Source organism: Pleurodeles waltl, chromosome 10 (assembly GCF_031143425.1).
Source record: "Pleurodeles waltl isolate 20211129_DDA chromosome 10, aPleWal1.hap1.20221129, whole genome shotgun sequence".
NCBI lineage: Eukaryota > Metazoa > Chordata > Amphibia > Caudata > Salamandridae > Pleurodeles > Pleurodeles waltl.
This window is the reverse complement of record NC_090449.1, coordinates 186,822,575-186,836,846: the sequence shown is the minus strand read 5'-3', so window position 1 is coordinate 186,836,846 and position 14,272 is coordinate 186,822,575. Positions and strand designations below refer to the sequence as shown.

Here is a 14,272-nt window from a genome sequence, read left to right as displayed (position 1 = left end):
GTATGTTGTCCCCAGCAGGCCACCATCCCTGTGAGTGCAGCCATTCCCAATGGGGTCGCAAATTGCAACCTACCTCATACATATTAATGGGGTAGGTTATTTGCGACCCCATTTGGAATCACAAACAGTGTGAGGTACACTGTTGCAAATTAGGTTTTGCGATTCGCAATTTGTGACCTGCAAATGAGTCACAAAACTCTGGGTCATACATCTGGCCCTAAATGCCTTAGTAGTCCAGTGATGTTTCTATTATTCAATAACCAATTGAATCTAAAAAATAATCAGCCTGCTAAAAATATAGTTTAGAGCAGAAAGCAAGGTCTGCAGTGGTTGTTTTTGGGCTAAAATCAAATGTATTCTATACATTGTGCAAATGCAATTTCTGACAACATGCAGAAAAAGCGAGTACAGCTAAAAAATAATGTGGATACAGTTATTGAAACTGCATAAATGTGCTGGAGTTCAGAAGGTGATTGAGCAATAACGATTTCTTTAGTTTTTTCATTCTTGTCACATTTCCTATGTCCTATGAAATGCCAAATGTCAGGTTAGGTCTTCTCTCAAATTGTTGCTTATTCTTTTACCAAGTAAATTGGTGTTTACTTTTCTTTCTCTGACCGCAACATTAGCAGATGTTGTAAAATCAACTATCTGACAATCTTGCTGTTGTGCAGGTGTCCCAATGCAGGCCGAGACGAATTTAGTCACTTTTCAGGCCTCCTCAATTGCCTTCTCAGCGAGCTTAAAATACATTGCTCCTGAGAGCAATGGTCATCTTCTCACCAGGGTCCCCTCAGAAGAACAAATTCATCTGTCAGAAGGCTCCTAAAATGCCACCCCATCAGAGCCACTGAAAGGTCATTATTCAATGTGTTTGCGGGCAATGAACCGTCTAACTGTAGCTGTTGTGCTTCTTTCAGAAATAAATCCTACCTGGGGCTCATGTGCAATATTTATTCTTTGTGTGACATATGGACTTTTCACAGTCCCTATGATCTCAGTGATGTAACATTCATGGCAGCACCTCCACTCAAAAAATTGTTTCAGCATCACTGGTACGAAGAACCTGCTTCATCAAAGCAGAGGAATGTGTGTTTGTTGCCTGGCACCATACTAGCTAGGCAGCAGCCGGGACTATACTGTAAGAGGGCAGGTTTTAGGGGGAGGCAGCAGCCATGCATGACAGAACTGACACAGACTGAGTGGAAGTTTTAGGACCTGATTTAGATCTCAGTGGATGGAATAATCTGTCACAAACATGACGGATATCCCATCTGCCGAATTACGATCTCCATATGATATAATGGGACTATAATATGGAGGATGGGATGTCCATCACGTTTGTAACAGAATATTTCCCCTCTGCCATGGTCTAAATCAGGGCCTTAATTCTCTTTCTTACTGGAGCAAGGACCACTGTTGGTAACAGAACACTCCTTACAAATAAGACAGTACTTCATGAGGGAAGTTGTTTCCCCAAATGTTGAAGAGAAAGGTGGTGCATAATAGCTCCCCTCTTCCAGATAAAATAATGTTAAATTCATTTATAGAAAAAAAAGTTTAGTCTTTTATATCAATTTTTCATTATCAAAACTTTTTATTGAGTTTTATCAATAGCAGGAACATCAACATGTCCATTGTACATCGTCAACATAGTTACTATGTGTAAATAAATGTCACACAGCAAAATAACATTTGGATACACACGCCATGCACAAATAGAAGATCAATGTCAAACTGCCCAACTCTCTTGAGATCATCCTTTCACAGACATGATTTACAAGTACCAACTTCATTCCTTACAAAGCATTATCACAATGCAATATCTAGTATGTATTCAAAACTGAATCATAGTACGTCCTTGAGACCCAGCATAGAAACCTACTCTGTAAATTGTGTTGTTACAAAATGTTTCGATCCTTGTACAAATGAGAGAAACAATTAGTTAACCAGAAAACACTTTAACTAAAGACAAAAGAGGATATGAAGAGGCAGCTTAGAGACCCTAAACCCCATGACCAGGTGGGTTCATTAATTAGTCAGAGGGGCTCATGTTCAGTATAAAAGTCAGTTCACATGTGTCAGCGTAACCTGAAAGTGTGGCTGGGGAAACTATTCTGTGCCTCTCCTGGCATAATTAATCTATTCCTGCCACTCATGATTAGCACAGAAGGCTGTGTAATTCCATACAGAAGCGTCAGCCTTCATCCAGGTGCCAATGAAAATATTACGCAGTTGTATGTAAGTGAGGGACAGAGTACCTGACAGACCCTCCGATATGAAGAGGATAACTTGAAAGATTTAATATTGTAAATATGACTTAAAATTTGTAATATTAACTGTCACTCTAAGATTATGTGTTGAAAAGTCCAGATTTCCTTGCTACAGTAACAGCACTAAACTTAAATAGCAATATTGCAGCCTGCAACCTTGGGGAGCCGAAAAGGCATTAAGTAAGAGAAGGAAGTGAGTCTATATCACTGCTGCCAGGATACAGCTACAACTGTGCACCCCTACTGCCAAACGTGTGATTCTGATCTTTGTGCAAACATGTTTGGGCAGGGATCCAAATATACAGGCCAGCCAAAATAATTCCTAAAAGTCATGGAATACATGTGTGGTTAACAGAAAAACTGAGAACAGGAGGAAGTTGGCAGTGGTTCAAAATGTTAAGTGTTTATGCAGTACAGCCTACGTTGTTTTTGTTACAGGATGTCTTACACTCCCTGGTGGTGTGACTTAGGACTTGAAATCATAACAGGCTGTGCCCCCAGCATGCACTGAGGTTGATGGCTAACTACCTTGTGTTTACAGGTAGTCCATATTGAGAAGTGTCTTGCTTTAATGTGTCTACCAAAAGCAGACACAGGAAAAAAACAGACTGATCATATCAAGGAAGTACACAAATAGAATGCACAGAAATAAAAAGATTAAGGGCAAAATACGAAGCATCAAATGTAGGGCAACTGTTATTTCAGTGGCGATATACGTTGAAGGTTTGCGATGAACAATGAAGTCTTTTCCCCAGGAGTGCATGCCCGGTAGCCTATAAAATATATGCATCTTGATCTTTGGTTTTTCACCTAGTGACAACTCTGGAGCAATTGACCCCTTTGCTCTTCTGCAAAGACAAATCAAATTAGTTGTGGGTGTATACTCTTTATTAGAGTAAAGCAATTAACTTACCCCAGACATGTTTCTTCACCCATCTGCAAAGTGTAGCAGATCATAGAATTCTTGGTTTGGCACACAACTTGGCAATTTCCAAGGGTGCAGACACCAGGAAACAATATTTCTTTACTGTGCTGCTGTAGCCAAATTTTGGATAATGTTGAGTGAATTGCTCGGAAGCAAATTCCAGTGAAATTCTATGAAATTTCAACTTAGAACTGACAAGTTTAGGTCATTAGTGCGTTTTATTCTAGGAAAAGTGCCCAGTTTGTTACAATTTATGCGATTTTCACTAGACGTTATTTTCCCAGTGACAACCACATAAAGCACATGAATTGTGGTGTAGTGAATGTGGAAATTTTTTGTAGCCACATTTCGCTCCACAGGCGAATTAAAAAAAATCAGGCCGATTGTACCTTTTTTTTATAAAATAGTTACGTCTCCCACAAATAATGGACCGCAATTAAACTGTAAGGCATTCGTCACTGATATTGAGGCTCCAATGTGACTGTTTCTGATTGCAAATCGGAGTAGTTACTAGCAAGTCGGTTTGCTAGTTGGCACTATGTTTTCTGGTGAGCTGTAAAAGGAGATAAGTTCTGAAGTTAATGAGAAGCTCTGAAAACTGCCTTTTAGTGTTACATTTGTTGTTATACACAAAAACAGATGAATATAAAATAACAATTTTAAGGCGACAGAAGTCGCTCGGCCCCTGTTACCAATCCCTGTAGGGTTCAGCCTCTGGTCTCAAGCAGACGCGGTACCTATTTACCAATTAGAGCTGTGTATGACCATGAGGGTTGCAGGTCCGACTTCAGTAATGTTAGGTCAACCTTAGCTTCTTCCAAGGCTGTTAAACTGAGCAGCCGTTTCGGAAAGGGAGTGTTGATTGCAGAGCTGGATAAAAATGCAACATGAAAAAATCCTTAACATTCCTCACAAATGTCATTCTAGTTGTGAACTTTTATAAACACCCATTCGTGCTCATTCGTTTGCCTTGAACGGTAGGCAAAGTGCACTTAAAATTGCGTGTACGCACCTGCTATGTGTGTGATTTGACGCGTCAGTGCTGGGACTATGTGGTGTCCAGATGATCATGTGCAGAAGAAAAGCATGCCCTTTAATAAAATTGTGCTGGCTGGTGATTTCTGCAGGGATGTATTCACTGGCCTTTTCCCTGGCACCGCTTCTACCAGTGCTGGAAGCAGCAGCAGGTACGTCACAAACAATCTACATGCCATGCTTAAGAAATCAATGTATGCTTTCTAACATTTGTATGTTTTAGTTCAGAGTAGATCCTCGTGAGAATCCAGACAAAGGAAGGGGTCGGTCTCCTAGGTGAAAAGAGAGAGGACAGAAAAAGAAGTCAGAGCGGTAAATGGGCGACAATCCGTAGTACTGGGAAAGGAAGACAGGGGGCATTAGAGAAGCATTTGTTCGGAGTCAAAGGGAAGTAGAACAGGAGATGAGAATGAGAGTTGTCAGGAGAGACTGGATGAAGTTAGGAAGACAGAGTTGGAGGGTTGATAGAAAGAGAAAGAAAGCATGAGAGGAGAGAGAAGCTTTCAAATCGTGTTCAATGCGTTCTTGAACAGAAGTGGAACTTGGCATCGTTTATTATTACATCAGGAGTTTGGAGAAGTGACTAAAATAGATATTCTTGCCAGCTTGAGGACAGGTTCAGATCTGGCAACCTGCAAGATCTGATCTTTCTAGGGAAGCAGTATTACATCACTCACATGCCTTATTTCTCAAACTTCACAACTTAAACCCCCCGTCTCTTTTGTCACTGCATGCAGTTTTTTGACCTTCTGTTTCAGTTCAGATCCCATCCTGTGACATGTGGGCTTCTGCTAGGGCTGCAGCATCCCACACCAGATTCCACATTCTAGTGGCATCATAGGAACTGAAAAAAATCCTATGTCAGTAATGGTCTTCTGGAGTGCGAACCCTACTGCCATTGATGTGTATGCACATGGCTCCTTAAAGTGCGCGGCTTCCTAAAACTGACTCCAAGTGAAGGCCACCCAGCACAGGAAGTGATCATATTGTGTGTTACACTAATGTGTCAACATAATCATATATGAAGGGATAAGAACTTCAAATAAGGGAGGGGCGGAGCTCCGGGGACCTAATGTGTTGGCCACCACTAATCTCAGGGCATTTGAGAGAGTAATAGGGTTTTTTTAATGTCTAATTGTGGGCATCTCATCATAGGCCTCTTACTTCTGAGGGCTGTCTAGGGTTGCCTAAGGACTCCTGTCTGATGGATGCTACATACCTCTGTTGGCCAGAAAGCGTCTTCAAAGCTGGACTGGAAGCCAACTGTGGCACACTGGGGTTGTTTAAAGGCGAGCTGGAGATGTATGAAGGCGAGCCAATGGAGTCTGAGTCCAGGATGAGGATATATGTGGAGCAGCTAAGTGTGTCTTATGGTAGGCAGGCTGATGGTCTGTGAGGACTGTACTGGTGGTATTTAGGGATTAGTTAGGTTGTCTTAAAATCTAGATGAGGATCTTGTAGGGTGGGATGAAGGTCTCGTAGTCTAAACTGATGTTGTCTGAATGCAGGCTCAGGATCTCCAATGGCCACTAAAGGTAATTAAGGACAAACTGAGGGTCTCTCAGAGCTACCTGGAAATGGCAATGGGTGCGCTGGGGCTTTTCCAAGGGCAAACTGATGGTGTTTGTTAGCCAGTTCTGAAGGATTTCTGAACAACCCCAGGAGGTCCGTGCTGCTAATGTATAAAGGGGAAGTGACAGGGGTAGCCACCATGTGTACATGAACCACTGTTCGTGCATTTACCTATTTAATTGGTTAAATATGAACAATTGAAATGAACAACTTTATATTTCATGATTTCCAATATTGCCATATGTTTGACCACTATACATGTTGTAAATGGGAGACAGGAGCCATTTGCTAGTCACTAAACGTCCATTCAGATGTGCTAAGGATAATGCATACAATCTTTAAGACAAGTTGGTGCTGTAACATTTAAAATATGCAGCTGTTGTCATAAGTCTGGGCCACTTACCATAATCTTCAATACTGGGACATCTACACTCCTATTTCCCTCAATTAAGGTGCCTATATTAAACATTCTCCTATATTAACTGAGACCCAAAGCCATTGTTCATAAAGAGAATACCCATTTCACTGGGTTGTTAATAAAGCAAGACTTTTTCTACTTTATTTTTTAGAAATGTTCTAATCACTTATAATATAATTCATGAGTTAGTGCATGTTCTCTCTACTAAATACTTTGTGAAATGAAAAAAAGGACACTTTGCCTTATTGACATTCTTGCCGCTACATGATGACTGTTGTTCAGATGATGCGTATTACCTTTAATGCATACATTGATTTGTTTACCAGAATTAGATGACCCAGTCGTTGGCAGCAGCATTCAGAAAAGAAGTGAGTACTGTTACATCAGCCATAAATAAACTGGCTTAACCTTAACCGATGAGATCTGCATGCATTTTTAGTCATGATTCAACAACATACAAGAGATGTTTGACAGACAACTCCACAACTTTGGTCCAGTGAAGATAAATGAAGATAAAGTGTTGATATTACATATCATTTTGATGTTATGAATAATTTGTGTTTACTTAATCCTTGTCTTTTTTTGTATTTGTATGATAGACCTGTCATTCTTTTCTTTTCTATGTTTATACCATTTGTATGAGCTAAAATACATTTTTATTATTAGAACGGACCTGAGCAGAATTTGATTCAGATCCTACACCAGCTATTTATGACATTTTCTGATAAAACGGAATACGTCCCTCCTTATCAGTGTCCCAATACCTAATGTGATTGCTAACAGGGCGTTACCAGGCCAATGTGGAAGTATGATTGTGGTGGGAATTCCGTTGTTTAGTGGTATTCAACATAGAAAGATGTATTCTTGCGTGTTTTTGCCCCAAAACAATTATTCCCTGCTATTAACTCACCTTCACCCGGAATTACCAGTACCCACGGTGGGAGCCTGGGATTTTTTCTGGCCCACTTGTAATCATGGCCTTAGACGTTCTTTCTTTATGGAGGCCTATTATTTAGTATCCCTTCATAGCTGTAAAAATGTGAAATAATCCAATTAAGGCAAATTATACTATTAATGGAGATTTTGGGTGGTGGTGTAATACAGCATAGTCTATTATTATGTAGTGGGGTCACAAACACAGCAGATCACCATGCATTGTTTGAGGTAGAAACAAAAAACAATTGGAAAACGGTCTTATTCATGGTGTAACCTTCTTTTACATCTTTAGTTTAGGCAAGTGACTTGATTGCAGCTGTCATTTGCTTCTCAGCAGGCAGTGGTGTAACAAAATCGAACGTGCATAAGTGCTGGACGTAGGGGTGCTGGTGGTGCTGCAACACCTCCAATATAACTATGGTGGAGTTTCGAAGGCGTATGAGCAATAAAGATGCTTTCTAAAACAGAGAATAGATGCTGGTCTATGTTTTCTGACAAATCGCTGTTTGTGTTTTAAACATAGAGATTCGTGTTTAAGTTTCTTTCTCTGATTGCAAAGTGAGAGGATTTTGTAAAGTGAACACTGTGGCAATCTTGCTAATAGGAAGAAGAGGCTGCAGAATGGTGTTTTTCCTAACACATTTAAAGACCTATAAATTAACTTTACAAATATTTCAAAATATATCAGAAGTTAGGAATACATAAACTTAGGGCCTAATTATGAGTTTGGGGGACGGGATAACCGTCCTCCAAACTCCCAATAGGGTGGCTGTCACCTTAGTGGCTACCACCTTGCCAGACCTATTAGGAGTTGCCGGCTAGGCTGACCGGCGGAAACTGAGGTTTCCGCCCATCAACGTAGCGGGAAACAGGCGGCAGCATTGTCTCCAGCTCATAATTGAGCACCAGCACCCTTGCAATGTTCACTCCCTGCACAGCAGACAGTGAGCATTGCAAGGGTGCTGGGCAGGGGGACCCCTGTACTGCCCATGGCAAGTGCATGGGCAGTGCAGGGGCCCCCCTGTGGCCCTCTGCACCTATCTCTGCAGACCTTTCATGATGGTAAATCCACCATGAAAAGGCTGGCGGAGAACAAGGTTGTAATCAGCAGGGCAGCACTGCCTTGACAGATTGCGACCTCCACCCACCGTCAACCCATCTGGATCACCAATCCCGGCGGAGATGGCAGGACCCTGGTGGTCTGACCGCAAGGTCTTAATGTAGCGGTCGGACCACCACAGCAGTGGTGGTCCTGACTGCCACTGCAAGGCTGGCGGTCTTAGGACCGCTAACCTCGTAATGAGGCCCTAAATGTTTTTTGTAATTCCTAAATGTGATGGAAACAAAGATTTAATAGGATCAAAACAAATTAATGCACTTAATACATCATTGTTTGTACTCTATATAGTTTTATCAGTAAAACGATTTCTGTACAAAGTTAGTGGCCATTTCAATGGAAAATGTGCTGTCTGTAAATGACAATGCACTACTATATCACAAAGGCATGGTGTCCTTTGTGATATATTTGCACCACTGTGCTCCAAAATTTACCACCAGTTTCATACTACTCCCTTGCTGAATGGGCTTAGCTCATTTACTAAACTTGTTCTTTGTGTGGCGCTTACATTTTTACCAGTCCCATGAGTTCAGAAATGTAATATTGATGGCAGCACCACCACCCTGAAAATTGTTCCAGCAATATTGTGAAGGTCTGCTGGAATGCCCACTGGAGTGCCATACTAGCAGAACCGTCAGAGTGAAAAACTCATTCAAATTAAAATCCTAAATTTTAAAGACTGCTGGGTTAGCAAAGCATTATGGGCCAGATGGACAAAGCCATTTAGCATTTCTTAATGTTCTGAATCTCCAGGCCATTACGAAATGCTAAATAGGCATTTCAAAGGTACAAAGCCCTGTACGCAGTCACAAATTGCAATTTCTACCCAGTAGAATCAACAATTTTCAATCCTCTAAATAGGAAGTTGCAAATATAGATTACCTATTTTCGATTCCTATTCACATGTATTAAGCGTTTCTTAAATGTGAATTGGGCATTTAGGAAATGCAAATACCATTGACTCTAAGTTGATAATAACCATGTGCAATTTAAAAAAACACTTATAGATCTGTTGTTTTAAAGTGCAATGTCCCTGGGCCTATGGGTGCCCTACCTGTGCACCACTGTTTTTGAGGTGCATCACGGAGGACCTATGTCCATAGCCACACCTGGTTGAGCATTTCCAAAATAGTGCTATTTTGGAAATGCTAAACCGGCCCATTGGAACAAATGCAATAGGATTTCCTATTACTCAGTAGGAATCGCAATTAGCAAATTGGTAATTTGATACATATCATTCTGCATTTCTTAAATAGAGATTTCTATGGAGTCGCTATTTAGAAAATGCAGAATTGCATTTTGATACATCTGGCCCTGGGTGTCGTTAATCTTGAATGTTAGTGGCAGATGGGTAAACACTGGCTGAGTAAGTTAAGTTGTGCAAATTCTTGTTTCCTGAGACTTTATCCAACTCACAATGTCTTTTTCAGAGAGTTAATGGCAAATAATGTATCTTTAATCACTTTCGTCAGTAAAACTGCATAGACACTTTAGAAGGATTATGGTTCACACAGAAGAAAATGTGTAGATAATTGTAGTGTCTTGCATGATTTACAATGGTACCTATCTGGCTCACCGATGACTCTGTATCACCATGGCATCATTGCAAGAAAAGAATGTATGAAAGCTTGGTTTAGATGTTGGAGTTCAGAGGTGCATGAAGAGGGATAAAGACATGTGAATTACAGCTCGGTATGTGACCTTGTATTCCTTTGGAGAAGGTGCTACAACTGGTGACCAGGATGTTGTAAGTAACCAAAGAAGAAAGTGCTCTCCTGGATAGTTTGACTTGTCCAAACAAATCACTTGTGCGTGCCACATGTGCCTTTGTCGATTTGCCAAGTCAACACCTCACATATGTGGAGTCAAAGGACAACTCCAGCTGATGTGAGCATTACGACCTCAGCACCGGGCAGGGAGATCAAGAAGAAGGGTTTTGATGGAGACCAAGAAGACGGTTAAACCTCCACTAGCTGTCCTGGATGGCCCAGAAGCTGAAATACTGTTGTGCCTCAGTGATGATTCCCAGGGACAGTTGACAACATTTTACAGAGCGCCACCCTCGATGTCAGCCACTCTCATTAACAGTTACAATGTTGCCGCCTTCCTCAAACCATCAACATCATTTGACACTGCCAAGAAGCGAAATATTGGCAATAGAAGGTGTTAGAAATGGGGTCTTTGGTTGGTAGTCAGGTTACCCCCTATCCAAGCAAGGACCCTCACTCTAGTCAGGGCAATGGAGCAACACACCACTTTAACCCCCACTCACCCCCTTGGTAGCTTGGCACAAGCAGAAAGTCTTAACCCAGAGACAATTTGTAAAGTATTTGCACCAACACACAGAGTAACACAGTGAAAACACTACAAAATGACGTAACACAGGTTAGACAAATAGCCAATATTTATCTGAGCAAAACAAGACCAAAATGACACAAATCCAACATACACAAGCAAGGTTATGAATTTTTAAAGATTAAACTTCAATATAGTACTTAGAAACACAAATGTTTCAATTGGTGGATATCACGGCATCGTGACGGAGTCATTCCCAGCAATGCGACGCCAATGGCACCGGTCACGGAGTCACACGGACCCCTAGGTACAGTACCTTGTGAAAATGAGAAGACATGCCGCTGGATCTGAAGCGGAGGCATCACAAAGAGGCGTTGGGTGCTTGCTGTGGAGCGGTGGAGGTGAGGTGGTGTTGGTGCGAAGCGTTGGATCCGCGCGCTTCCGGTGGAGTCGATATCCAGCAGTCACAAGTTGCAGACTTCGGCGAGGCTGCAGCATCGTTGGGCCTGCAGGGTCATCCCACTCCAGCAAGGACCACGGCTCCAGTTGCAGGCAGCATCACAGGATTCAGCAGGGGTGTCAGTACTGAGTCGTCCGAAGTCCCTTTCCTGGGATCTTCTTGATTTTCCACTAGCTTCCCATTTCAAGGGCCCAGGGACTGAATTAGGCACCAGTTGGCAGGGCAGGAGTCCCAGCAGAGAGTCCAGGTGCCGTTAGAGGAAGTCTTTGATGGCCCTGAGACTTCAGAACAGGGGCAAGCTCAGTCTAAGCCCTTGGATATTCTTCTCAAGCAGGAATATACAACAAAGTCCAGTCTTTGTCCCCTTTCACAGGCAGAAGCAGCCCCTGCGGGATAGCCCAACAAAGCACAGTCACATGCAGGGGCAGCACTTCTCCTCAGCTCTTCTGCTCTTCACCTTGGCAGAGGATCCTCTTGGTTTCAAAAGCAAATCTTGAAGGAATCTAAAGTCTGGGGTTTTGGGTCCATTACTTATACCCCTTTCTGCCTTTGAAGTTGCCCAACTTCAAACAAAAGTTTCTGTTGTTTACAGGATCCTGCCTTGCTCAGGTCAGGTCCCAGACATACACCAGGGGTTGGAGACTGCATTGCGTGAGGGCAGGCACAGCACAATCAGGTGTAAGTGACCACTCCACCCTTCACGCTAGCCCAGATGGCTCACCAGAATATGCACAGCTACACCCCAGCTCCCTTTGTGTCAATGTCTAGAGAAGATTCACAAACAGCCCAATTGTCAAACTGACCCAGACAGGGAATCCGCAGAGTCAGGGATTGGTTCAAGCAAGAAAATGCCTTCCTAATAGAAATACAATTTCTAAAAGTGGTATTTCCAAACTAACAATCTAAAAACCAACTTCACTAAAAGATGTATTTTTAAATGGTGAGTTCAAAGACCCCAAACTCCATATTTCTATCTGCTCTCAAAGGGAAACTACACTTGAAGAATATTTAAAAGCAGCCCCCATGTTAGCCTATGAGCGAGGTAGGCCTTGGAAAAGTGCAAAACGAATTTGGTAGTGTTTCACTGTAAGGACATGTAAAACACATCGGTACATGTCCCACCTTCTACATACACTGCACCCTGCCAATGGGGCTACCTAGGGCCTACCTTAAAGGTGTCATACATGTATGAAAAGAGAAGGTTTGGGCCTTGCCAGGTTGAATTGGCAGTTTAAAAACTGCTCGCACAGACATTGCAGTGGCAGGTCCGAGCCATGTGTACAGGGCTACTCATGTGGGTGGCACAATAAGTGCTGCAGGCCCACTAGAAGCATTTGATTTAAAGGCCATACGCACCTCTAGTGCACTTTACTAGGGACTTACTAGTAAATCAAATATGCCAATTATGGAAAAGCCAATTACACATACAATTTCACATAGGGAGCACTTGCACTTTAGCACTGATCAGTAGTGTGAAATTGCCCAGAGTAACAAAAACAGAAAAACAACCTGGAAAGCAGAGGCAAAAAGTTAGGGGAGACCATGACAAGGTTTCCAGATGGCCTTCATAGATAGAAACATTTGACGATTTCATAGAGGGTCTTGAAAAGACTGATAACAGGAAGATTATCAAATATCTCAAAAATCTTGCTTATGATGGTGTGAAAGAAGCCATAAAGAAAATGCCAAGAAATGACGAAGAAGTCACATACTGTCAGATTACAAATGTGTTAAATCTCAAATTTAATCCAGTAAGTGTTGATTATGAAGGATATACTTTCAGTCAAGAATTTAAAGGTTTGGTGAAACAAACAACGATTTTGTGGAAAGACTCAACACACTCACCAAACACTGTAAGTTCAATTAATTTAATGATGAAGAAGCCATGAAGCTTAGAGTGATCGATGGGTGCTTACCTCATTCATTCAGATGACGAATGCTGAAAGAAACTCTTAGCCTGGAATGAGTGTTGATGGCTGCCAGAGAGGAAGAAATCGCTGCTGACATGAGACAAGCTGAGAGACAAGCTGCTGACATGGAGCCTGGAGGTGCCCAGAGTGTGTCAGTCATGAGTGTGAAAAGTAATTCAATACAAAAGACTGAAGGACACAGAGTGATTTCTACACGCAAAAAGAAGTTGTGCTTCAGGTGTGGGTTTGTGTTACACACGAAGGATCGTGTCTCGCCTTTGGACAAATATGCAAAAGGTGTGGTAAAGAGAACCATTTTGTGATTATATGCAGAGCGAAGGAAAAAGAAAGTCACCGCATGAAGAGAGAACAATCCAGAAGCAACATTCAACACACTCCCACAAAGCCAAGCAGTGACATCAGTTGAGGAAAATAGATACTAAATGAGGATGATCATCATCTAAATCATTGTCAAACAGTTCTTCAGCTTCAAAAATAAGTGGTTGTGCCATGTCAATGCTTACCTCAGAAAAATGTACACGTTTCGGACTGGTCACCTATGAGGAGAAAAGTCAGTCAAAGAAAAATCGACATGTCAAAATAACGAAATCATACAAACATTATCAAAGATGACATTGAAAATAAATGGATGGTCAATACCTTTAATTATTGATAGTTGTGCTTCGATAAATATAATGCCTGAAGAAAAGTACAATGAACTTTCTCCATTACCGCGGCTTACGCCGTCAAAGACCAAAGTGTATACTTGGCTACATCGACACCTAGGAAAAGTAAAGGGTTATTTATGGCAACAGTGAAACATAGGAAGCCCAAGGTAAAAACACTGATCCATGTACCTCAGGGTACAGTGGCAAGTGCCTGCTTGCTCATTTTCAACACGACTACTGACATGGGATTGATTTTAGCGTATTACAACATGAATGCTCATCACAAAATAGTAAGTCAAATTCCTTCATTGTTTCATTCTTTAGGAAAATTAAAGACCATGGGCCTCATTACGAGTTCGGTGGTTGAACCACCCAAACTCCAATACAGCGGTGGGGAGGCGAACACCAAGCCGGTGGCTTAACCACCATCGCATTACGATGTTTCGGACATGCTGACTGGCAGAAACAGTGTGGCGGCATTGACCTTGGCCCCCTTAGGGAGCCAAGGCCAATGCCATCTCACACAGCACCCTTGGAATGTGCACTGTTTGCCATACAGACAGTGTGCGTTCTGAGGTTGCTGTCAGGGGGCCCTTGCACTGACTACAACATGGTCGTGGGCCATGCAGGGGCCCCCCTGTAGCTCCTTCTCTGTCTTGCTGC

At 42.1% G+C, this 14,272-nt stretch overlaps 1 protein-coding gene across 2 annotated transcripts in view; it reads left to right on the top strand.

The window, feature by feature from the left end:
- Positions 1-14,272, top strand: part of CIITA (class II major histocompatibility complex transactivator) — a 249,070-nt gene that overhangs the window by 50,984 nt on the left and 183,814 nt on the right. For both annotated transcript variants that reach the window (XM_069210170.1, XM_069210169.1), the window contains exon 5: positions 6,550-6,591. In XM_069210170.1, the coding sequence (XP_069066271.1) occupies positions 6,550-6,591 (42 nt within the window). The remainder of the gene's footprint in view (positions 1-6,549; positions 6,592-14,272) is intronic.